The sequence below is a fragment of the Volvox carteri genome (assembly GCF_000143455.1).
Source record: "Volvox carteri f. nagariensis unplaced genomic scaffold VOLCAscaffold_7, whole genome shotgun sequence".
In the NCBI taxonomy this organism is placed as follows: domain Eukaryota; kingdom Viridiplantae; phylum Chlorophyta; class Chlorophyceae; order Chlamydomonadales; family Volvocaceae; genus Volvox; species Volvox carteri.
This window is the reverse complement of record NW_003307550.1, coordinates 1,197,320-1,218,834: the sequence shown is the minus strand read 5'-3', so window position 1 is coordinate 1,218,834 and position 21,515 is coordinate 1,197,320. Positions and strand designations below refer to the sequence as shown.

Here is a 21,515-nt window from a genome sequence, read left to right as displayed (position 1 = left end):
GTACACATGCTGTACACAGGTATTCATATATATTCATGTTCGTGCCACCCATTCACGCGAACGGCGGTGGCACCCCCCGGGTGCCGTGGTGGTACCCGGGGTGGGATGATTACCTGCTTGAAGTGCCGTACAGTGCTGGCCGAGTCAGCCTGTATGTACATCTGCCAGTAGTCTCTAGGACCCGGAAGTTGTCCGGGGGCTGCTAACCCGGGGGCCGCGTGTGCCTGATGTTGCTGACGTGGCTGTACGGTGGAGGCGGCGGCTGAGCGAATGTAGTTGGCGTAAAGCTCGATGGCCTGTTGTGTTGGGTTGGGTTGGGTTGCAGGTTTCCAAGCAGGGTTTTGCGGTGAGCGTGTGTTGTCCGGCTTCTTCTGGATTAGTATTACCTCTAATAAGCTTGTCTAGTATCTTATAGCGGTTGGAACAGGACATGCGCTAGGACGTGCAGGTGCGCCCTTTGGAGAAACAGAAGGGGAAAACTCTAAAACCGACACGGAGGAAAAAGCGCTAAAGGGCGGGCGAGAGGAGAACGAGGGCGATGGGGAGGAGGGGGGGAGTGGGAGCAACCAGCGTGTGCGGCGACTGACGGCTGCGGGGACGGTGGATCCCTGCGCCGATGCATCCCTGTATCCTTTCCACACCCCTACCGTTACCATGACCATTACCAGTACCATGACCAGCACATTGCACAGCCTATGACCCCCAGCAGGGTCGCAGCTGAACCAACTCCCTATCCTATCATCGCTAATATGGTATTAGTTAGTGATTTGTTACAATATAAAAATCAAAACTCCTCAACACCCCGAAACAACCCTTTCCTCAAAGCCTTTTCCCTTTCGCTCCCCGCTCCCCTCAAAACTCCCTTAACCGTTAGGCTTCCCCAGACTGCCTCACCTGCGCCTCTTGTTCCGCGCGCTCCGGATTATCAACCAGACAGCTCTGGAAGAAGGAAGATGGGGTGAAGATGGGGCCAGTGGTGTTGAATTGGGGACTGCTGTAGGAGCTGCGAGAGGCCGTGTTAGCTGTTACCCAAGTAAGGGATGGAAAGGAGGGGCAGAGCCCTGCGGTGACTTTGTGCCGAGGTGCATTTCTTACTCGGTATTCTGCACAAAGCCTTTACGCATATGGTACGACAGTGGGATTGCGGTCGATCAACACAAAATAATCCATGCAGAGCTCTACTAGAGCTCTACTCTGGGCTTCTGGTAGAATATTGAGAGTAAACTGCACGCCGAGCGACTTTGCAAAGACGATGTTGTGGTGTGGTGAAGTGGTGAGATTCGCAGTTTTTTTGGCGTCACTGCTAGATATTTGAACTTTTTAACAGGAGCGGAGTGATGTCACGCCAATAGGAGAATAGGTGGGACTGGACTTTATACCAAGAAGCTGTCCAGATAAACACTTTGGATCATGATTTTTCAGCAAAGGTTCAACATCAGATGCTCAAGGGATATGTTTTAGATGCCATTTGCATAAATCATGGTCTAGTGCCAGTTTCATAACGTTAAACGAAAAAAACGGGACAACTTGAGCAGAGGAGTTTCTTGGACGCGTAACTTCTCCAACACGCATCGCGGTGGAAACTGCACCAAAAACGGTTAGAACTGCATGAAGATTTACTTTACTTTTTACTTCAGCACCACCGGTTGCGTAGCTCACACAACCCGGGGACCGCGCGCGCGAACCCCAACCGCCCGGCCAGCCAGCCAGCGACCCACACCCACACCAGCAGGGACCACATAAGGGGCCACCCACCTGAAGGGGCCGCGTCCCCGGTACGAATTGCAGTAGGCCGACGGTAGGACTTAGAGGAATGACGTCGTACACGGGTACCCTTAGGGAGCGTCGAGCACAGGCTGCAAGGTCCAGGGTGTTTTGTAGTTTGTTAGTTGCCTGTTAGTTTGCTGTTTCTTGTTATTTCGGGTTTCTGTGTTATTGTTTCGATTTTTCACTGGCACCAACTCCAGCGGAGAAAACTGGAGCAAGCCAGCGAAACCGCCGTACTCTTACCCGCCAGTCGTGGCAGTGCCGCCGCCACCGCGCACACACAAAAGACTGGAACACTTGACGGGGGGCCTCCCCTTCCGAAAAACTAATTAAGAAAACACACACACACACATTTACACACATACACACACGTACACACACATACACACACATGCACACATACACACATACACACATACACGCATGCACAAAAGCCGCAGGAACCGCACCTGCGTCGTGAGCTGTAACTCCATTCATCGCGTCGTACAGCTGCTGGATCCGCTCGTCCAGTCGTACATCCTCGCCACCCTTGACCACGAACTCCCGGGTACTGAGGTCACTGTGCGGGCAGCAGCAGTGTACGACAGTACGACAAAGTAAAAAGCCGCCGGTTTGGGTTCCCCAGAAATATTAATCCCTCAGAAAAATGTCAGGAAAGCAGTGTGACCCTCTCTCACACTCACACTCACACTCACACTCACACTCACACTCACACTCACACTCACACTCACACTCACACTCACACTCACACTCACACTCACACTCACACTCACACTCACACTCACACTCACACTCACACTCACACTCACACTCACACTCACACTCACACACAAAATAACGAAACCAATACAAATCTCAACGTCAAACAAGTCCGCACCTTTCAATATCTGTAATCTATCCATAAACGCCTTTTCATGCAGCTTATTCAGAATGTGCTTTGTCATCGCATGCGGACAATTGGACAAAATAAAGGAACAGCACACTGTCGTACCTGCAGTACAAAGTTAACAGCTTGGGCCTCTGCTTGCTGCTGAACACCGTAACCACCCGCTTGAACCCAACCACCGCGACGGCACCAGCGTCGTCCTGGAGGCCAAGAGGGGGCAGACCGCCGCCGCTGCAGCGGCTGCCGTACGCTCCTGGCTCCGCTGGCGGCGGCGACGTGGCTGTAGCAAACGCCATGGATGGCAGTAGCAGCAGCATCTGCTGTTTCCGTCGCCCTTGCCTTGGGAAGTGAAAGGCGAACGTAAAGGGAACGTAAAGGTGTCGATAGTAGGTGTGGGAGTGGGGGGTTTGGCAATGGAGGCGGGAAGCCAGGTTGTGCCGTACGATGCGTGTGTCCGTACGGACATTGCGGGGATGACAGAAAAGAGGGGAGGGATGCAGGACACACACAGCACAACAAGCATACACCCCCCCAAAAAAAGCACACGCACACACAGGCGCGCATGCGCTAATCCGCTAATGCGCAAACGCGCTAACGAGCTCCTATTGCCAAACGCAGGGGAGAAGTTCGCACCTAGCAAGTCCAGTAGAAGACGAAAAAGGATGAGATGAGGACAACATAGAGGCATTTGCGTCCGCCGCAACCTGCTCGTAGCTCCGGAACCACGGGCTCAGCAGGTCCAGGCTTCGGAGCCCAGCAGCCTGCAGCCCCTCCCACTGCCCCAGACCGCCGGCCCGTGCATTGCCGGAGCCTGCTGCCGCCGCCGCGGATAGGAAGGCCCGCACGAGTGCCCGACCTAAGGCCTTTCCATGTTGCTGCTCCTGCTGTTGTTGCTGTTGCTGTTGCTGTTGCTGTTGCTGTTGCTGTTGCTGTTGCTGTTGCTGTTGCTGTTGCTGTTGCTGTTGCTGTTGCTGTTGCTGTTGCTGTTGCTGTTGCTGTTGCTGTTGCTGTTGCTGTTGCTGTTGCTGTTGCTGTTGCTGTTGCTGTTGCTGTTGCTGTTGCTGTTGCTGTTGCTGTTGCTGTTGCTGTTGCTGTTGCTGTTGCTGTTGCTGTTGCTGTTGCTGTTGTTGGAGGAGGAATGCCTCCCGAGCTCGCTCCGCAAGCTGTCGAAGTCCTGAACCATCGGCACCGCCAAACGCTTCTTCGAAGGCGGCGCGGTAGCGGCGCGCAAAAGCGACGTTGTACGGCTCCGCCGGCGGCGCGGCGCCGGCGACCTGACGGCGCGATACCGGTGGCCGCGGCGTGGCGGCGGCGGCGGCGGGCAGGCCTGTCTGGTAGTGCTGGTGCTGGTGGTGTGGTCGGTGGTAGCGGCTGAAAAGGTTGGGCCAGGCCTCCTGTTGATAAGGGCCGGCGGTGATGGCGGTGGCGGAGGCGGTGGGGAAAAGGGTGTTCCGGTAGGTTCCATCGTAATGCCAACAACAGCAACGACAAGAGGAGACGGAGAAGAAGAAGGAAAGGTTCCTTTCCGGAAACGCAACGGAGCTGTGCAATGAGCCAAAAACAATGAACAAAGCACACCACACACTCATTTCATTGATTGATCGAGAGAGAGAGAGAGAGAGAGAGAGTGAGTGAGTGAGTGAGCGGGAGAGAGAAAAGGAGAGAGGGAGAACTGTGCCCTCGCCAATGCTTCGACAGTTGCAAAATTGGACCTGCAAAATTCCCCCCCTTCGTAACGGACACTCGCAACGCCAATCCCCTTCCGCCCCCCTCCCCCCCTTCCCCCCTGCTCCAACGTACACTGCTCCAGACCTCCACCGCGGCATCCACGTCACCCCGCGCCAGAGCCTGGGTGATGCGACCTGAGAACACCTGCCATCTGTGCACAGGTGAGGTGTGCGAGTGTGCGGGTTTGTGGATGTATGTGTGCATGTATATGTGTCGGCGTGTGTGCGTGTGTGTGGGAGGGGGGTTGGGCGTGTGGGAACGGCGGGGGGTTTCTGACCGGGCACTTATATCGTGTGTGTATCTATCTAAGAACTGACGGGGGAGATTCCCTGAGAGTTGTAAAAGCAATATAGCACCAACTGTCAACTGACTGACGACCAAGCGGGCGGGAGAACGGGAAAGGGGAGGGGGAGGGGAGAGGGAGGGCACGACGAGGAGGGGGGGGAGGGGTCTTGCGTGGCCCTTACTTGACATGGCACGATTAGCTGTCTGTGTGGTGCACACATAGCTCCCCGCCCCCGGCCCCTCTCCCCGGCTCGCATTCACACCGCCCTACCTCTGAGCAGGGTATGTCATCTGTTCTAACGCATCCACGAACTCCGAAACCACGGGGCTTTCAGTAGCCGCCAGTAACGGAGCCATCGCCGCTGCCCTACGACCTGTGCTTCTCATGCCGCTGCCGCCGCCGCCGCCGCCACCACCCGTCATTCGCAGCGGTGCGTACAGACGTTGAGGATATGTGAAAGCAAGTGCGGTCAGAGGACCGAACAGCGGGTCGTTAGTGCTGTCCACGTCGAAGCCACAGCCGCCACCGCTGCCGCCGCCGCTGCCGCCGCCGCTGCCACCAGCCCCGCAGACCATGGACGTCATCTGGCTGACCCAAGGAAGGAAGACCCCCAGAGGCACGGCGGTCCAGCCCTGGCGAAAGGCCTCCGCGGCGGCGGCGCTGTCACGCAGTACGGAAAGTACGACAGGCACCTGGAGGCGCAGGTGCGCCGCCAACGTCTGCAGGCGCTCCTCCGATCCCTTGCCTCCGACGCCGTTATCTTCACCACCACCGTAGCACCCCGCGGTTCCGGAACCCGCCAGCGCCACTGCACGCAGCAGGTGCCGTACGACGCATGCAGATAGGTCGCCGCCGCCGGTGCGCACTGCCGCGGCAACCTGTTTGCGTTTGGCGGTGCCGTACAGCTCCTCCAGGGAGGACATGGTGGGATCTAGCGCGCGTTCGGTGGCGGACTCGTGGGTTGCCCGTAGCAGCCGACCGCACAGCAACGCGAAATGCGCCGATGCGCGCGCCGCGGTGCTGACGGCGGCGGCGGCGGCGGCGGCCTCCTCCGCCGCCTCCGTCATTACTGATAACCCCGCTGCAACGGCACTCTGGCCGTCGTGATGACCGTCGTGGATTTGCGGTCTCGGGGGCTGTAGGACGTTATGGTTGGGCGGTTGGTAGGCAGTTGCGGTGGCGGCGTGGCAGAGGGCGGTGGCCAGGCGTACGGCAAGGTATTGCTGCCGTACTGTGGGGTCCGGGTCGCCTGAGATTGGGGTCATACGGGACAGGAGGGGGAACCCTCGGGAGGTCGTCTGGACCCCGCCCCGCGCAGCACACAGCCCTTGCGGTGGGTTTTTCAAAAGCCAACCCCAATACCCCCCAACACCCCGCCCAGCACCCCCACAGCTCCAAACAAATTCCCATACAGACCTCGCACCACCGCCACCCCCAGCACGAGGAACGGCAGGTGCCTACCGCTCAGTACCAGCAGCGCCTGGGACTGTGCCAGCTCGGACTCCGCCGCCAGCCGGCCTCCAAGGATCCCAGTACGAACAGCCTCCCGATGCCACGGCCGCATAGTGGACAGCAGCTCTGAAACCGCGCCGTACACGCACGCGTCCGCCGGCTCCGCCGCCGCCTGCGCCGCCGCCGTGTCTATGTGGGCTCGAAACAGCCGCAGCTGCTGCTGTGGTTCTTGCTGCGGCTGCTGTGGCTGCTGCGGTGGAGACTGGGCCAGGGCCAGCAGCGGCGGCGGCAACGCCTCCGCGGCGGTATCCGCGCAACCAGCTTGTACGGCAGCCTCAGCGGCGGCGAAACGAAGGGATGCTTGTGCGGCCCGCGCGGCAAGCTGGAGCTGGCCGCGGCACGACGCCGAGTTGGCGCCGCCCACGCCAGCAGCGCCAGCTAGCACGGCACGAGGCAGGATGCAGTTGGCAGCGGCCTCTAGCGACAGGCGCCGGACCTGCAGCAAGGTACCAAGTGCACTCCCCGTACCACTCGGGCCGCCGTTGCCGCCGCCGCCAGGCCGCGTACCCGTCGCCGTCGCCGTCGCCACCCTCGCCACTCCAACCGTCGCGCCACCCAAGCCGCGCCGTCGCCAAACCTCCACCAGCGTCTCTAGGTGCCGTACAGCAGACGACGCCGGCGTCACAACAACGCCGTCCCGACCTCTGCCTACGCCGCCGCTGACGCCGCCGCCGCCGGCGTGCACTAGCTGCCGGATCATTTCGTGGATTTCGGCCAGGGGCTGTAGCACTGTCAGCGTTGCCGTACGTGCTGCAGTAGACAGCGGATGTAGTCCAGTCCATCTACAACGGAGCCCTGCCAAGGAGGCCTGTTGCGGTGCAGCAGTGCCGTGTTAAGTTAGTCGTTAGGTTAGTTGTAGGTTAGTTGTTAGGTTAGTCAAATAGGATGGCGTAGAAATGCCTTGTGTCCGGATGGTAGTTGCGAATCATATATAGGAGGTGGAAGGAGGTGTTGTTTTGGGAGTTTAAGTTTAGGCCTTAGGCCTTAGGACGAAGGGCTCTCACATACCTGCAAGGCTGCCCTTCTGGAAACCCTTTACCCAGGGTGGTGAATGCGCGTAACCAAGGTATCATTTCCGCGGGGGGAGAGCACCTTTTTTAACGGATCCAACCGATCCAACCGATCCACCCAGACACACATGTCAAAGACATATATACATACAAACAAACACACGTGAAATAAAACAATGCCACACGCCACCGCCGACGTCGCCGTCGCTGCCGCCGCGCCCACCTGCAGTACAGTGAGGCACCGCTCCCAGCTGCCCCGCCGACAGGCCCGGAAGACCTCCGCCGCCACCAGCTCCAGCGGGACCGCGGCGGCAGCGCAAGACGCAGCCTCTCGGCCGCCGCCGCCGCCGCCGCCGCTGCCGCCGTGGTCCAGCTGCTCCAGCAGTCGCAACACCAGCAGCGCCGGGCCGTCCGTTGATGGCGCGGATCCCGCCGTCGCTGCCACGCCAGCAGTCCCGGCGCCGGCGGCGCCATCACCGCGCCCTTCCGCCGCTGCCGCCGCCGCCGCCGCCAGCTGAAAGTCATCCTCAGACAGCTGGAACAAGGCGGAGCGCAGCACCCGCCGCAGTACCAAACCCGCACCGCCGCCGCCGCTACTGCCGCCGCTAGGGCCGGCGCCGGAGAGCAGTAGCGAGCGCGGCAGGGCCTCCGCTACAGCCGTAACGGCGGACGATGACGAGTACAGCCCACCTGAAGAACCGCCTCCGCCTCCGCCGCCTTCGCCGCCGCCAGGCAGCGTTACTCCGAGCTTCACCAGCGAACGCTGAAGCTCGCCCTGCAAGAGAAGTTGGATCGACGGTATTGACGTGAAGCGGTAGCGCCCGGTGGTGATACCTCACACACACCCCACCTCACACCCCCTGCCTCGCCACCCCCTACCTAAATCCCCCTACCTCGCAACCCCCTCACCTCCAACAAGGACCAGTCTCCGAGGGCGTCCGCACACACCGCCACAGTCTCCCGCCACAACGCCGCCTCGGCAGGGGCCACAAGCCGCGAACACACCGCCGCCGCTGCTGCTGTGCCACCGCCGTCGCCGCCGCCCCCGGCCTCGCCGCCGCCAGCACGTGCCATAACTGCCTCACCCAGCAAAGCGGCCACCGTGGACGTGGCCGCCGCGCCGTCGCCACCGCCGCCGCAACCACCGCCGCTACTGCCGCCAGCTCCATCGGCGCCTTCTTGCGGCGGCGGCAGTAGCGGTTCGACGGCGCTGCTCCCGAGCGCGACGCCCCTGTCCTGAGGGCGCTCCGGAACCAGCTTTGACGCCACGCCCGGCCCTTGCTTCTGTGGCCGCGGGGTGAGGTGTGGATGGGCGAAAGGACAGGCGAGTTTGTGCTTGTGCATATGCCATATGCCATATGCCACGAATGTGCGCACTTTCCGCATGCCTTAAGCCCCAATCCCAGCGTTTCCGCCGCTGCCGCCGCCGCCGCTCTCACCGTTTCCGCCGTTTCCGCCGCCGCCGCCTCCGTGACAGTCGCCTGGGTTACACCGCTACCGTTCTCGGGGCCAGCATGTCATATCCATACGCGCTTACCGTGAGCAGATCCAGCGCTGCCGTCAGCTGCCCTGCCCGCCGTACCGCCAGCCTCGGCCGCCCCGCCGCCTCCGCCGCCAACATTGCAAAGCTTCCTGGGCACAGACACAGCCGGCGTCGTGTGCCGAGTACTATGTCCTGCTCGTCTAGCTCGCCGTACACGTGCGCCACCGCCTCCAGCGTCGCAGATAGCCCAGCCGACGCTCGCTTTACTATTGCCGTACTGTACCTGCCGCTACCGCTGCTGCTGGCGTTGGCGGCGGCTTTGGCTGTATCAAGCTCCCTTTCCTGTACGGCTTGCTGCGCCTCCAATAGCACCGCCGCCGCCTGGTAGCCGCCGCTGGCGGCCGCCGCAGCCGTCAGATCCGCCGGCAGTAGCAGCAGCGGCGCCGCCACAGCCGCGCCGCCAGCATCAATCAATCGCGCCGCCATCGCCTGTAGTGCTGTGACGTACGACGGCGCGGCCGGCCGTGCTGCGAATGCTACTGCCAGCGCATCGAGCAGCTCCCGCCGCTGCTGCGGCCCAACCGGCGCAGCCGCCGCCGCCGCCGCGGCTGCTACTGCCTCCACTATTGCCGCCAGCGCGGCCGTCGCGGCAGGGCCGTCGACCTCCACCACTCCTGCCAGCGGCCGAAGGAACGAAGCCACGCGCACTGACAAGGTATCTGGCAACTCTCCTGTACGGTAGCTCCGAAACAGCCGTACACGTGATGCTCGTCCTTCGTGGCGCGCCGCCCGCAGCGACAGCTCCCGTTGCTGTAGCCCACGGATTGCAGCTGTGCGAGCGTAGCGAGAGCCGCTCTGCTGGCGGCGCGCCGCCAGGCGCACCGTACGGTTGCCGCCGTACGACGGTGGAAGCGCCGCCGCCACCGACTGTGTTGGCGCCCCTGCCGCCACCGCCGTCGACTGCGATGCGGTGCCGGTGCCGTACGTGCTGTCCAGCGCTACGCCGCCGCTGGCGGCGAAGACGTCACCGGTGACGGATAGCGTTACGGTGGGAACGAAATGGGCTGTGGCTGTGGCGCGGAGGAGGCCTAGCGGCCGCCGGCGAGCGGCAGCGGCGGCGGCGGCGCCGGTGTAGCTGCCGTACATGTCCTGCAAGGAACACCCGGTGCTCATGTGCGTGACAGTCCATCCCTTTCATGGTGGTTGGAACCGCCGTACAGAGGAAGTGGCGACGGAGGGCATTAGGGGAGAGGGAAGGGCAACATCGCGATGGAGAGATCGCGTACGTACTTCGCCGTACGGCAGGTTTCGGAGCGACCTACCCGGCGAGGGACCCACCGTGTGCTCGTCCTCCCAAACAGATCGTAAATTCTCACACGCTCAGGGCCGTCTTCAAGATCTGAAGCGTCCCGAGCTTCCCGTTAACAAAATTAAAAGGGAGTTAATATTACAAGCAGAAAAACTTAAAAGAGTTTACTTTCCTCCCCCAACCCCCTCAACCCCCTTGCCGCCTTTTCTTCACCTGCGTCAGCAAAAATGCAGGTGTGCGCAGTGCCGCCGCCGCTGCCGTACCACCGCCGTACATTCCCAGAGCTGTCGTACCGCCCACGCCTCCGCCGTACAGTAACCCCAGGCTCGGCGTGTAGTCCCGGAAGGTGCATTCGTACGGTTGGGAAGTGTACAGCGGTTGGTCGTTGTCGGTTAGCGCCAGGGACGGTTCCAGCAGCAGGGCGCACGCCACATTGGGCCAGCGGATCAGAAGTCGCGACGCGGCCTCCGAAACCAGCGAGGAGGGGCTGGTGGCGATTGCGGCGGGAGCGGCGGGGTTGCGCGCGGCGGCGGCGGCAGCGGCGGACAGAGCGGGGCTGCTGGCGAGGCGCAGGAGTGCCTTTTACGTTGGGGTGGGGTAGGGTGGGGGAAAAAAACAAAAGTCCAAAAAAACGGTTATCGGCCACAGGCACGATCCGTACATTTGACACAGGCCGGTCCGGGGCGCGGGCAGTGAGCGCGGGCTCTTGTTTCCCTCATCGTAGAGAGACCTGGGATGTACGGCGGCAGTACACCTACGGAAAATGTCGTATTGGAACCCCCCGTACATTTACTGATGGGGGCACCGAGGGAAAAAACAGAACATCCACCACCATGGAGAGGTAGGTAGCTGGGAGGGGCCCCGGTCCCTCATCCCCCTCACCCCACCCCGTGTCATACACACCGTACGATTCCCCCCTCATTATCCCCTCCCTTCGGTTTGATTCGGTTGACACAACTCCTGAAATCCCTTTTTCCCCTTCCCTTTCAGGACCTCCCAGCACCCAAGCCATACACATACATACACACATACAGATATACAGACATACATACGCGTGACACGTACCGCCAGTCGCATCGCCGGTGCAGCGGGCAGCAGCTCGTGCCAGAACGTCCTGGCCGCCCCCCTGACCCTCGGATCATCATCTCCTAACGAACCCGCCACCACCGGCAAAACCAGGGGTAACAAAACCCGTGCCTCATTCCCCCCCTCATTTCCCTGTCCCTGTGCCTGCTGCTGCTGCTGCTGCTGCTGCTGCGACCCTCCTGAATGCAGTACCAATGTCAGTGTCAGCCCCCTCCGTCGCCAAATTGCGGCGCACAGCTGCAACATGGCTAGGCGGGTGGGCGAGGGACCGGAGGCCAGACCCCGCGATGAGGTTAGGTTTCGGAGCAAGCAGTTAAGGTCGTCTAGCCTGGCGGATTCAGCCAGGGCCTGCATACGCATGTCGACAAAGGGGAGGGAGGCGGCGGCGGGGGAAGTTGCACTGGCAGCAATATCCATACAGCGAAACACACATACACACACATACACGCAGATACACACACGCAGATATACACAGGTAATGCATGCAATACGCAAACACACGCAAACATCTTCCCCTCCCCTCTTCCCCTCCCTTCCTTAATCCTCACATATGACCCGATTTCCAATCCCAACGACCAACCTCCAACCGTCCATCCCAACCACCTGCATCAGCTTCAACGCCCCTCGCTGCGTCTCCGGTCGCATCGTCCGAAGCGGCAGCCTGAGGTCAGCAGCCGGAAGTTGTTCCGTTTTCGTTAGGAAAGGGACTGAAACGTACATCAGCTCCGGTGGATGGCCGTACAATAGGTAGCCGTACAACACAACAACTCCCGATAGTATGTTTTTAAGTTCATCAGTCGGCATTGCTCGTGTATGAGCTAACCACTACCGCTAAACGTTTGTCTAGAACAATACATGCAAGCGGACGGAGGGCCGGATGGGCTCCGAAACCCCAGTTTAGCCCCCCCCCCATACACACACACCCCTACCTGTCCAGTGCCGTAACCAGCTCAATGAACAGCTCCTGGCGCTGGGTGGGGTTAGCCAGGGGAACATAACGCCTGGGAAAATCGGGGAGGGGAGAGGCTGTGAGGAAAGAGGGAGAGGTTATATTGTACGGTGGTTCAAAAGTCAACGAAAAAAAGACACCTGCCCACATCCGGCGAGTAACAGACGGGGTAGTACACGATAACCCTCCTACTGCCTCACCCCTCCTTTCCTTTCCTGACCTTGCTCCGGGCCATTCCAGGCTCCCCTCCAGCCCCCTGGCCCCCTACTTCCCCTTCTTACCTGGCTACACACCACACCACACCCCTTACCCCGCCCTAACCCCCCCCCCCTTACCCGAGCACCTCAAACGCCGCCTCGCACGCCACCTCCCTTGCCGTACCCACCAACCCCAGCCCCAGCCCCCGCACCACCTCCCCCACGAGGTGCCGTACAGAGGGGGGGTAACCCAGAGGGGACGGAGCGGTCATGCCACGGAGCACCACCACCAGGGCGTCCCAGTGCCGAGTGCTGCCGCCGCCACCGCCACCACCTCCAACACGACGGCGAAGGCCATCCTGGAGGGTGGCAGATTTCCAGTGTGTATTACACAGCAGCTCTCTCTTTTCGAGGCACGGTCATAACGGGTATTTTAAATCATGAATAGCTAACCTCAAATAGATGCTCTTCATGCTTGTAGGATGAACTGACTTGGGCCTCCATCATCAGCAGCAGGTTGTAAGAGGAAAAACACGGATTTTAAGCATGTGCACATAAAAACCCTAAAACCCTAAAACCCTAAGGAAAAACCCTTTGAAGCGCTTCCCGGCCGTTTTTCCTTTTCAAGTATTACCGGCATACCGGCGTACCTGGATGTCGTACTGTCTCTGTTCCAAAAGCGAGCCTGCCATTGTTTGGAACCGGGGCGGTTTCGGTCTTTGGGTTTTAGGGTTTTAGGGTTTTGCCGCGGAGGTTTGGGGTCTCGAGAATTGGTGTGGTTGGAGCGGGTGACGAGGGCCCCGGGCGGGGAACCCGCCAAGAACATGCACAAATACGACAGGTACGATATAAACACCACAAACATACACACAAGCATACAAACAAACATACTGCACACACGACTTATACATCCATAATACCCCTCCACACCTCCCTACCAACAAAACCCCCGACCCGTCCCAACCCTCTTCTTACAAGCTCTCGTCACACTCACCAAAGCTGGTTCGTCGCTGCCGGCCAAGAGCAAGACCCCCCGAACCCGCCAACTCCCCAACCTCCCACACATCTCCCCCCTCCCCGCCGCCTCCTTCCTGCCCTCCTCCTCCTCCCCCTCCATCCCCAGCTCCCGTAACGCCCGCTGTGACGGCGTTCCCTTCCTTCCCCTCCTCTTCCTTCTCTGCCAGCTTGGCCAGATACAGACCGAGGAGCTCCCCTAGGGGGCCCGCAACAATACGAAGCGCGGGTGGGGGCGGAGGGGGAGGGGGAGGAGGGGTGTGTGTGCTGCTAGGGTTAGCCGCTGCCCGATGGTTCCGCTTGGAGGCGGCGGCGGCGGAGGAGGCAGGAGGAGGAGATCCCGACAACAAGGCACGGAGAGCTCGCCACAACTGGTCCCGACTGGATGGCGAGGGGGGTAGGGCAATTGGGAGGGGGGGGAGGAGGGGAAAAGCTTGTGGGTTTTGGGAGACGCGTCGCAGCGTTGGGATGGAGCAGCAGTGGACAATGCGTGCGCAGGGACGTAGGGCGAGAGGGGGGGGAGAGGGGAGGAATCACGAGGGGGACCAGGATGGCGCGTGGAAGGGGAAAACCCTTAAACCCTCCCCCCCCCCCTTAAACCCCCCCTAAAACCCCCCCTTAAACCCCCTAAAAAGCACGGCCCTATTGGAGCCCCAGAGAGAGGGGGAGGAGGGGCGGCGAGGGTGACATGGTGCGACGGACCTTACCCTACCACATCCCAGACCAATCCATCTTGCCCACCGAGTGTACAACTTACGCTTCGCCGTACAGTACGGCATGTTCTTGTCCGTACCCCAGTGCCGCTCGTACCACCCGGAGTCCCTCCACGCGCTGTTTGGTTTCCAGTCTGGGGCTCAGGAGGGTGAGCAGCTCGGGCCCTTGGGGCGCGGTGGGGGGAGAGGGGTGAGGACCAGTAAGGAGGGGGTGGCTAGGGAGTGAAGGGAAGGGACGGGAAGGATGGAGGGGGGTTTAAATTAAAATCGTAAAAGGCACGATTGAGACCTGCAATCAATGAGCTGTAGTTAGGAGGGGAGGGGCAACAAACTGTACGTGTGTGATGGAATTACATGGACACAGAGGGGGGGGGAGGGGAAGGGAAGGGGGGTTTATCGAAACGCAAAGACAGTTCCTTTCCCCCCTTACATCAAACCCGCCGCATCAGTTTCTTCCCTGACTTGTGTACGGAATCCAAACTCTGTTCGTACAGCTCAGAGTCAAACCGTCAACCAACCCTCAAACCCACATTCTCCACCTACTTTCATCTCCCACCCCTCCCCCCTTCTCACCCCTCAACTTCACCCCAGATCTCCGCCAAAAGTACATCAAGGCCATCACGTGATGCGCATTGAGGCGACATAACTCCAGGGGGGTTCGGGGAGACAAACACAGCCGTACAACACGCCGGAGCAACTGCTCGGCAGCGCCGCGGAGGAGCGCCTTGGTGGTGGTGGCAGTCGCGGTTGCGGTGGTTTGGCTCTGCGGGAGGCGGCACAGTTACCAGGCGGCAAGTTGCAGTTGCGAGTGACGGTTGACGGTTGCAGTTGCGGTTCTGGTAACAGTTCTGGTTGTGGCGCGAATGGAAGAGTGGCGAATACTGGTGGGTGGGTGGGTGCGCACGCCTCGGGATTCAGACGCCGCTTCACACGCCGGCATCCAGTCAAAACCCATTGTAAGCCTGCTCGATCGCCTAGGTGCGTGGCGCACGGCAGTCCATACACGCATACCTGCGTCTCCCCCTCCGTGTCCCCCAGGTCCCCCAAACCCCGCCAGCTCATAAACGTCTGGCACATGGAGCGAAGCACGTAGCTGAACACGGCACCACTGCCGCTGCCCCCGGCTGCCGTACTGCTGGCGACGCCGCCGGTGCCTCCTGCGGCCGCAGCCGCCTCCACTGGCGGCCGCTGCCCCAGGAGCGGCTCTTCACCGCCATCACCGTCATCGTCGTCGCCAATTGCAGCTGCCTCCGCCGCCCCCGCCAGCGGCTGCTGCTGCGGCGGCGACGACAGCGGCACTGCCTCCGCCTCCGCCTCCGCCTCCGCCGCCTCCGCGTCCGCCAGTGCAGGAAAGAACCGTACGGCCCAGATCGCAAAGACGGTGTCGGAGGCCTTTTGAGTTGTAGGAAAAGGGCAGAAGGGGAGGGAAAGAGGGGACAAAGCGAACTGGGCAGGGTCTGGTGCTGGTGACCAAGGGGCAGCAGAGTGATGTGGGGTCTCTGTGTGTGTGATTGTGTGATTGTGTGTGAGAAAGAGCGTGTGCGTGTATGTGTGTGTCAGGTCGCTCCACCTCCCACCCGCCGCCCACCAATTCATGAGCGTGCTTGCGAGTCCAATGGGTTTCATGGCTCCCTACACACACAAATACAAAACTCACAAAAAAACATACACAAATAGACAGACAAACAAACAAATAAGCAATCATTCACAAACAAACAAAGCAAAAAAAGCTACAGGAGCGCGCGAAACACCCCAACCCGCACACCTCGTACCGGTAGCTCGCTGACACGGGTCTCCGCCGCGACCGCACTGGCGCCGCCACCCTCCTCCTCCTGCTCCCCCTCCTCCCCAGCACCTGTCCCTACCACCCCTGGACCTCCCCCCTGGCGTCCCCCTTTGGAAAAACCATACGCGCCACCATGTCCGCCGTCGCCGTCGCCGTTGCCGCCGTCGCCCGTACAAGACTCCTTTCGCACCGTCGTCTGTTGCGATCCCTCCTCTACACGGCTGCTTCTGCTGCTGCTGCTAATGGTGGTGGCAATGCCGGAGTACTGCATTCCCAGCGGACTCATGGGTCGCTCCGTCTGCTCCGTTTGTTGGTTTAGTTGCTCGCTCTGGACCTGGGAGGAACCATACATACGTATGCGCGTATGTATGTATGTCCGTGGCATGGTACACCGCAAAGTTAGTGGGCGGAGAGCAGAGTACACAAGTAACCCGGTGAAAGTGTGTGTGTGTGTGTGTGTGGTGTGTATGGGGTCTGGGATCAATCCGGATAAGTTCTGCAGGCTTTGTGACTGCGTACCTGCAGGCTTTGTGACTGTGGAGCGGTTGAACATGAGTTGCATGTTTTCGAGGAATGTCCCGCTTACAAGAGCATACGGGCTAAGTATGATGGTGATCTAGTCTTTAAGGGGCGCAGCATGCGCACCATTATGACTGAGGCGCCACCCCTGGCATTGGCCAGGTACCTCTCGGAAATTTGGGAGGCCAGGCACGTCGCGGTGAGGCGCTTCGCCCTGAAGCGGAGGAGGGAGGATGAAGATGACCTCCCGCGTACCCGCATCAATACCAATACAACGTCCGTGGCCCCCCGGCTTTTACGGACACACCCGCACTTGGTTGCGGAACTTGTAACTTGTAACTCTAAATCTGGATCCAGACGTAGCCTTCGCACCTGGATCCGGATCTTGCGCTGCCGCACGCGCTCCTCTACATGAAGTACGGCTTTGAGCAAGAACAGCCGAATATATCTAAGGGGGGAAGGAGAGGGGGGGAAAGACGAACCACGAACGAGTGAAGCTGCTGCTAGGGAGGAAGGGGGCGGCGGGGGAAGGGAGGGGAAGACGAACCACGAGCGAGTGAAGGGGAGGGGGAGGGGAGGGAAGAGAGGAAGACGAGGGAAGGGGAGGCCCTGAGGGAGAGGGAGGAAGAAAGGCGCGAAGGCTGCTGAAGAAGGTCGCGGAGGAGGACTCGGATAGCGACACACGCACACGGCACATCGACAGTGGCACATACAGACAGACGTACCCCGCACCTGGGGGTGTCCGTCCGACTCAGCGCCTCTAGGAGTGTGGACAGCCAACGGGGCATGGGCGCGTCCGGGCCAGGGAGGGCACTGCTCGCAGCAGCGGCGACACCGGCGGCGGCGGCGCCGGCGGCAGCCGCCTCCTTGGCGGTCGCAATCGCGCCCGCCTCCGCCACGGAGTCCCAGGTAGCCGGGTCGCTGAATTTCTCTATCAGCTGCACAAGCGGCAACATGCAGACATGCTCGTCCATCTCGTCATCAACGTACGGCAGCTCGTCGTTCATTGGGTTGTCATCGATGAGGTCGCCGTCGACGCCCTCATCGCCGACACCGCCCCCGGCGGTAGCAGACCCCGCCGCCGCCTCTCCAGCTGCGCCCGGAGCTGAATTCTCTGCAGCTGGACGCGCGAAAACATCACCAACCAACGGACCCCCGCCGCCGCCGCCGCCGCCGCTGGCTGTCCACGTGTACGCTAGCGCAGCGGCGGCGACAGTGCCGCTGCCGCCGCCACCGCCCGACGACAGTAAAGAAGCCGCCATACCTCCGCCGCCGCCGCCGCTATCCAGACTCGCCGTACCACTTGAAACTCCCAAACCCAGTCCAAAGTCGTACTGCGACGCGGAAACCTTGGCGGTGAGCGACGCCACGTCATCCTCGCCGCCGCTGCCGCCACCAACCCCTAGGAGTGTGCCCCCCATCAACATGCTTGCTGACGGCCCACCGCCGCCGCCGCCGCCACCTCGCCGTACAGCCAGTTCCTCCTCACGCTGGCGGCGCATCTCCCGAAACGCAGTCTATCCCGCGGAGGGGACGAAGGGGAGGAGACCGCGGGAGGTGGAAGTAGAGGTGGGGCAGAGGGTGGGTGGGGAGAGGAGGAGGTGGTGACAGGGGGCCGGTGGTGACGAGAAGGGGGAGAGGTACGGGACGCCACGCAGGTGGCAGATAAACATAACTCAAGGCCAGAGTCCCCCACAGCGGATCAAGACCAGCGACCGTCTCACCGAGCACCTGCCACGACCCCCTTCCCGCCGACCTATCGACGTGTGCGCCGCGCGTGCCATCATCCCCGCCTTCAGCTGCTCCATTTCCCCCCCCCCGCCCACCCCCGGCCCCCCCCGCCCAACCCCGCCCCCACCCGGTGCCCACCCGGGGCACCGATGCTGAAAAGACAACACATTTTGTACAGCTGTGTAATGCCCCCCTCCCTCCCTCTTTTCTTCCTCCTCCTCGTCCTCTTCCTCCTCCAACACGTACACATCACATACAGACAGACCGACATACATCACACACACCAGTCACATCCTCATCCCAAAGCCTCACCCTCACGACCTCCTGATCCCAACGCGCCCTCTGCCGCCTGTTGGGCTCAGAGCTGCGGAGGCGGCTGGGGGGGGCCCCCACTCCCAACCCCACTCCTTCTCCTTCAGCCCCAGCAGCCCCCTCCTCCTCCTGCTGCTGCTGCTGCTGCTGGTCCTCGGGATCCGCTGCGAATCTGAAGTGGGCCTTATCAGGTAGTAGACGTTTCCAGACGAAGGCGGGGTCGCCGTTGCGGTCGTCTGGGGGTTGCCATGCGCCCCCGGGGGAAAGGGGGAGAGATGTGTACTGAAGGGGTGGGAGGCGGAGGGCGCGGAGGGTCTCCCCCCCAGGACATTAACAGCCTCCCTGCCTCCCTGCCTCCCTGCCTCCCTGCCTCCCTGCCTCCCTGCCTCCCTGCCTCCCTGCCTCCCTGCCTCCCTGCCTCCCTGCCTCCCTCCCTCCCTTCCTTCCCCCCTCCCCCCCTCTCCAGCCCCCACGTACCCGGCATCCGCAGCAGCTTGGCAAAGAATGTGGCTCTGTTCTGAGTCCTTAGCAGCAGGGCGGCGGAGGCGGCCCAGGCGGCGCACCGAACAGCTCGGTCAATGTCCTGCAGGGGGTGGTGGATATGGTGGATATGGTGGGGACGCTGTTGATAAATAATTAGATGTTAATATATTCCTACACATTAAATTAATTTCAATATAATCCTTGTTATTATTGGAATCATGTGAGGGGTTGCGGGTTGGGCGATGTTAGGGAGGTGTCGGATTTTTCTTGGGGTTTTTCGTAAGCTGATGTGTGTGGGGGAGGATCAACTAACGAGGATTTTAGTAATAAATAGCAGAATAGCTTTTCCTTACACTTCGGGTTTATCCTCCTTCGCCACCACCCCCGTGCCGCCCCCTACTTTTTCCCCCCCTTCCCCCCTTCTCCCCCGACCCGCCCTCATACACACACACCCGCCCTCCCCCCCCGGGTAGCAGCCCACCTGGTACTGCAGTTCGTGTGCGTTGAGGGCCCCCCGGGGCGCCGGCAGTGGCCTGCACAGCTCCCGCTTACACAGCCCCATCAAGGTGGAGTTCTTCAGAACCTCTCCGCCACCAACACCAACACCAACACCAACACCAGCTGCAGCAGTAGTACTAGTCGCAGCAGCAGCAGCAGCAGCATAAGGCCCCGCCTCGGACATTGGGGGCGTCGGGGCCCGGATGTCGCGGTTAGACTGAACGGGGCGGTGGGGGGAGGGGAAAGACGAGCCACACACGATTGAAGCTGCTGCCAGGGCAAGAGAGTATGAAACGTAGAACTGACCGAAAGGAGGGGAGGGGAGGGGGTGGGTGGGGAGGGGGTTTCCTGAAACCAACCAACTACTGAACCACCCAACCGACTAACTACCCTTCGTCACTTCTCCTTACAGTTCACGCACCTTAAAACTAATACAATGCAAACGGTTAGAGAAATCCCAACTCCTCCAAGCAACCGCCAACCAACCGCGCACCTTGTCCCAGATGCGGTCGATCTGCGGCCCCCAATGGTTGGTCGGTCGATAGGTTGTCACATCCGTACCCCGGACGTACGGCATGTCGTACGTTCGTACGGAGTGTTCGGACAATTTAGCAGAGGAGCCCATCACAGGCCATAACAAAAGGGGTCGCAAACGAGTTTGGGAGTGGTGGGATTTTTGGAGGTGAAGAAGGTCACTAAGAGGAAGATTGATGGAATCAGCAAGACTAAACCCCTCCCCCCTCCCCCCCCCCCCGCGCTGCAGTGTGCCAACCCGACGCGTACCCTTGCCCGTACGGCAGCACACACGCATACACATACAGCGTCGTGACTTCAGAGATAAAACTACCGCGCAGCTCAGGCGGGTCACGCACCTCTTGTGCAGTACACATGCCGTACATGGCTTGAAGCAGCGTGTAGCATACCCAGCTGTTCAGCAGCTGCGAAGTGCCCGGGCCCGCGCCGCCGCCAGCACCGCCGCCGCCGCCCGCCGTGTCCTGCACGTGATGAACCATGCGCCGTACATACGTGCCGTACCATTCGACACGGTACGGCGCCGGCGCCGCCGCCAGCAGCGGCATTACCACGTGGTGTAGAAGCGCCAACCGCATCTCGCGCATCCCACGAAAACCCGGATCCAGTAACAGCCAGGAGAAGCTGTACGACAGAAGAGCATCGCCAGGCCAAGCACGCGCCGCCGCCGCCGCCGCCGCCGACAATGCATACGGGTTGGTAACGTCCTTCGCGGCATCCTCCGTCACCGATGGCGCGCCGTGCCAGGCGGCCGCCGCCATCTGTACAAACATCCGTACCAGCCTCGTCTGCAGCAAATGACCCGTGGGTCCGCCCATGTCCTGTACGACAATGAGCAGCGCTTTCAGCAGAGATGCGGCAGCTGCGGCGCGCGCTGCACCGCCCCTGCTGCCGCCACTTCCACCGCCGCCGCCACCAGCGGCTGCGGTTGCCACCTCTGCTGCCGCTGCCGCGGCGTACGACAGTTGCACAAGCGTCTCCATGAGCGCGTGCAGGCGCATCGACATGTCGACGGCGGCGGGGGCGGTAGGATCAGGGTGATCACGGCGCGAGTTGGTTGGGCAGACGTACGGCACCAGCGAGATGACGACCCCTGGAGCACCGCCGCTGGCGGCGGCGCCGCCGCCGAAGAGCCGCTCCAGAGGTCCCCCGTCCGGAAGGCCGGCCGCGAGGGCTGGCAGTAGCTGTAACGCCTGAGTCAATGCACCAGCGCTGTAGCACCCCAGGTTTCCAGTCGGTGATAATGGCGATGGTGGTGGTGATGGCGAGTCACAGGAGTCACGGTCAGCGGGAAGGGAGGGAATGGAGGAATGGCGCAGTCCGGGGCCCCGGGGTACGTGTGTGTGTGTGTGTGTGTGTGTGTGTGTGTGTGGAGCGGCGGGAAGTCAGCGGAACGTGCAGGAATCCGCATTTCCACATACACATACACATACACATACACATACACATACACATACACATACACATACACATACACATACACATACACATACACATACACATACACATACACATACACAGTCACAGTCACAGTCACAGTCACAGTCACAGTCACAGTCACAGTCACAGTCACAGTCACAGTCACAGTCACAGTCACAGTCACAGTCACAGTCACAGTCACAGTCACAGTCACAGTCACAGTCACAGTCACAGTCACAGTCACAGTCACAGTCACAGTCACAGTCACAGTCACAGACACAGTCACAGTCACAGTC

The 21,515-nt window shown here is 60.9% G+C and overlaps 1 protein-coding gene across 1 annotated transcript in view; it reads right to left on the bottom strand.

The window, feature by feature from the left end:
* VOLCADRAFT_87995 (uncharacterized protein) overlaps positions 1 to 21,515 on the bottom strand; it is a gene marked incomplete at both ends in the record, with an annotated part of 32,867 nt that overhangs the window by 7,981 nt on the left and 3,371 nt on the right. The window contains 34 exons of the mRNA XM_002947602.1: positions 114 to 296; positions 895 to 939; positions 1,756 to 1,856; positions 2,217 to 2,326; positions 2,759 to 2,992; positions 3,287 to 3,464; positions 3,843 to 4,047; positions 4,454 to 4,532; positions 4,699 to 4,751; positions 5,240 to 5,916; positions 6,084 to 6,987; positions 7,413 to 7,964; positions 8,099 to 8,473; positions 8,629 to 8,670; positions 8,727 to 9,821; positions 10,195 to 10,540; positions 11,303 to 11,415; positions 11,671 to 11,728; positions 11,997 to 12,068; positions 12,352 to 12,572; positions 12,864 to 12,898; positions 13,208 to 13,608; positions 13,985 to 14,105; positions 14,514 to 14,703; positions 14,952 to 15,332; positions 15,713 to 16,060; positions 16,246 to 16,260; positions 16,618 to 16,693; positions 16,978 to 17,762; positions 18,289 to 18,524; positions 18,766 to 18,871; positions 19,253 to 19,486; positions 19,763 to 19,783; positions 20,142 to 21,012. Of these exons, the coding sequence (XP_002947648.1) occupies positions 114 to 296; positions 895 to 939; positions 1,756 to 1,856; positions 2,217 to 2,326; positions 2,759 to 2,992; positions 3,287 to 3,464; positions 3,843 to 4,047; positions 4,454 to 4,532; positions 4,699 to 4,751; positions 5,240 to 5,916; positions 6,084 to 6,987; positions 7,413 to 7,964; positions 8,099 to 8,473; positions 8,629 to 8,670; positions 8,727 to 9,821; positions 10,195 to 10,540; positions 11,303 to 11,415; positions 11,671 to 11,728; positions 11,997 to 12,068; positions 12,352 to 12,572; positions 12,864 to 12,898; positions 13,208 to 13,608; positions 13,985 to 14,105; positions 14,514 to 14,703; positions 14,952 to 15,332; positions 15,713 to 16,060; positions 16,246 to 16,260; positions 16,618 to 16,693; positions 16,978 to 17,762; positions 18,289 to 18,524; positions 18,766 to 18,871; positions 19,253 to 19,486; positions 19,763 to 19,783; positions 20,142 to 21,012 (9,463 nt within the window). The remainder of the gene's footprint in view (positions 1 to 113; positions 297 to 894; positions 940 to 1,755; positions 1,857 to 2,216; positions 2,327 to 2,758; positions 2,993 to 3,286; positions 3,465 to 3,842; positions 4,048 to 4,453; positions 4,533 to 4,698; positions 4,752 to 5,239; positions 5,917 to 6,083; positions 6,988 to 7,412; positions 7,965 to 8,098; positions 8,474 to 8,628; positions 8,671 to 8,726; positions 9,822 to 10,194; positions 10,541 to 11,302; positions 11,416 to 11,670; positions 11,729 to 11,996; positions 12,069 to 12,351; positions 12,573 to 12,863; positions 12,899 to 13,207; positions 13,609 to 13,984; positions 14,106 to 14,513; positions 14,704 to 14,951; positions 15,333 to 15,712; positions 16,061 to 16,245; positions 16,261 to 16,617; positions 16,694 to 16,977; positions 17,763 to 18,288; positions 18,525 to 18,765; positions 18,872 to 19,252; positions 19,487 to 19,762; positions 19,784 to 20,141; positions 21,013 to 21,515) is intronic.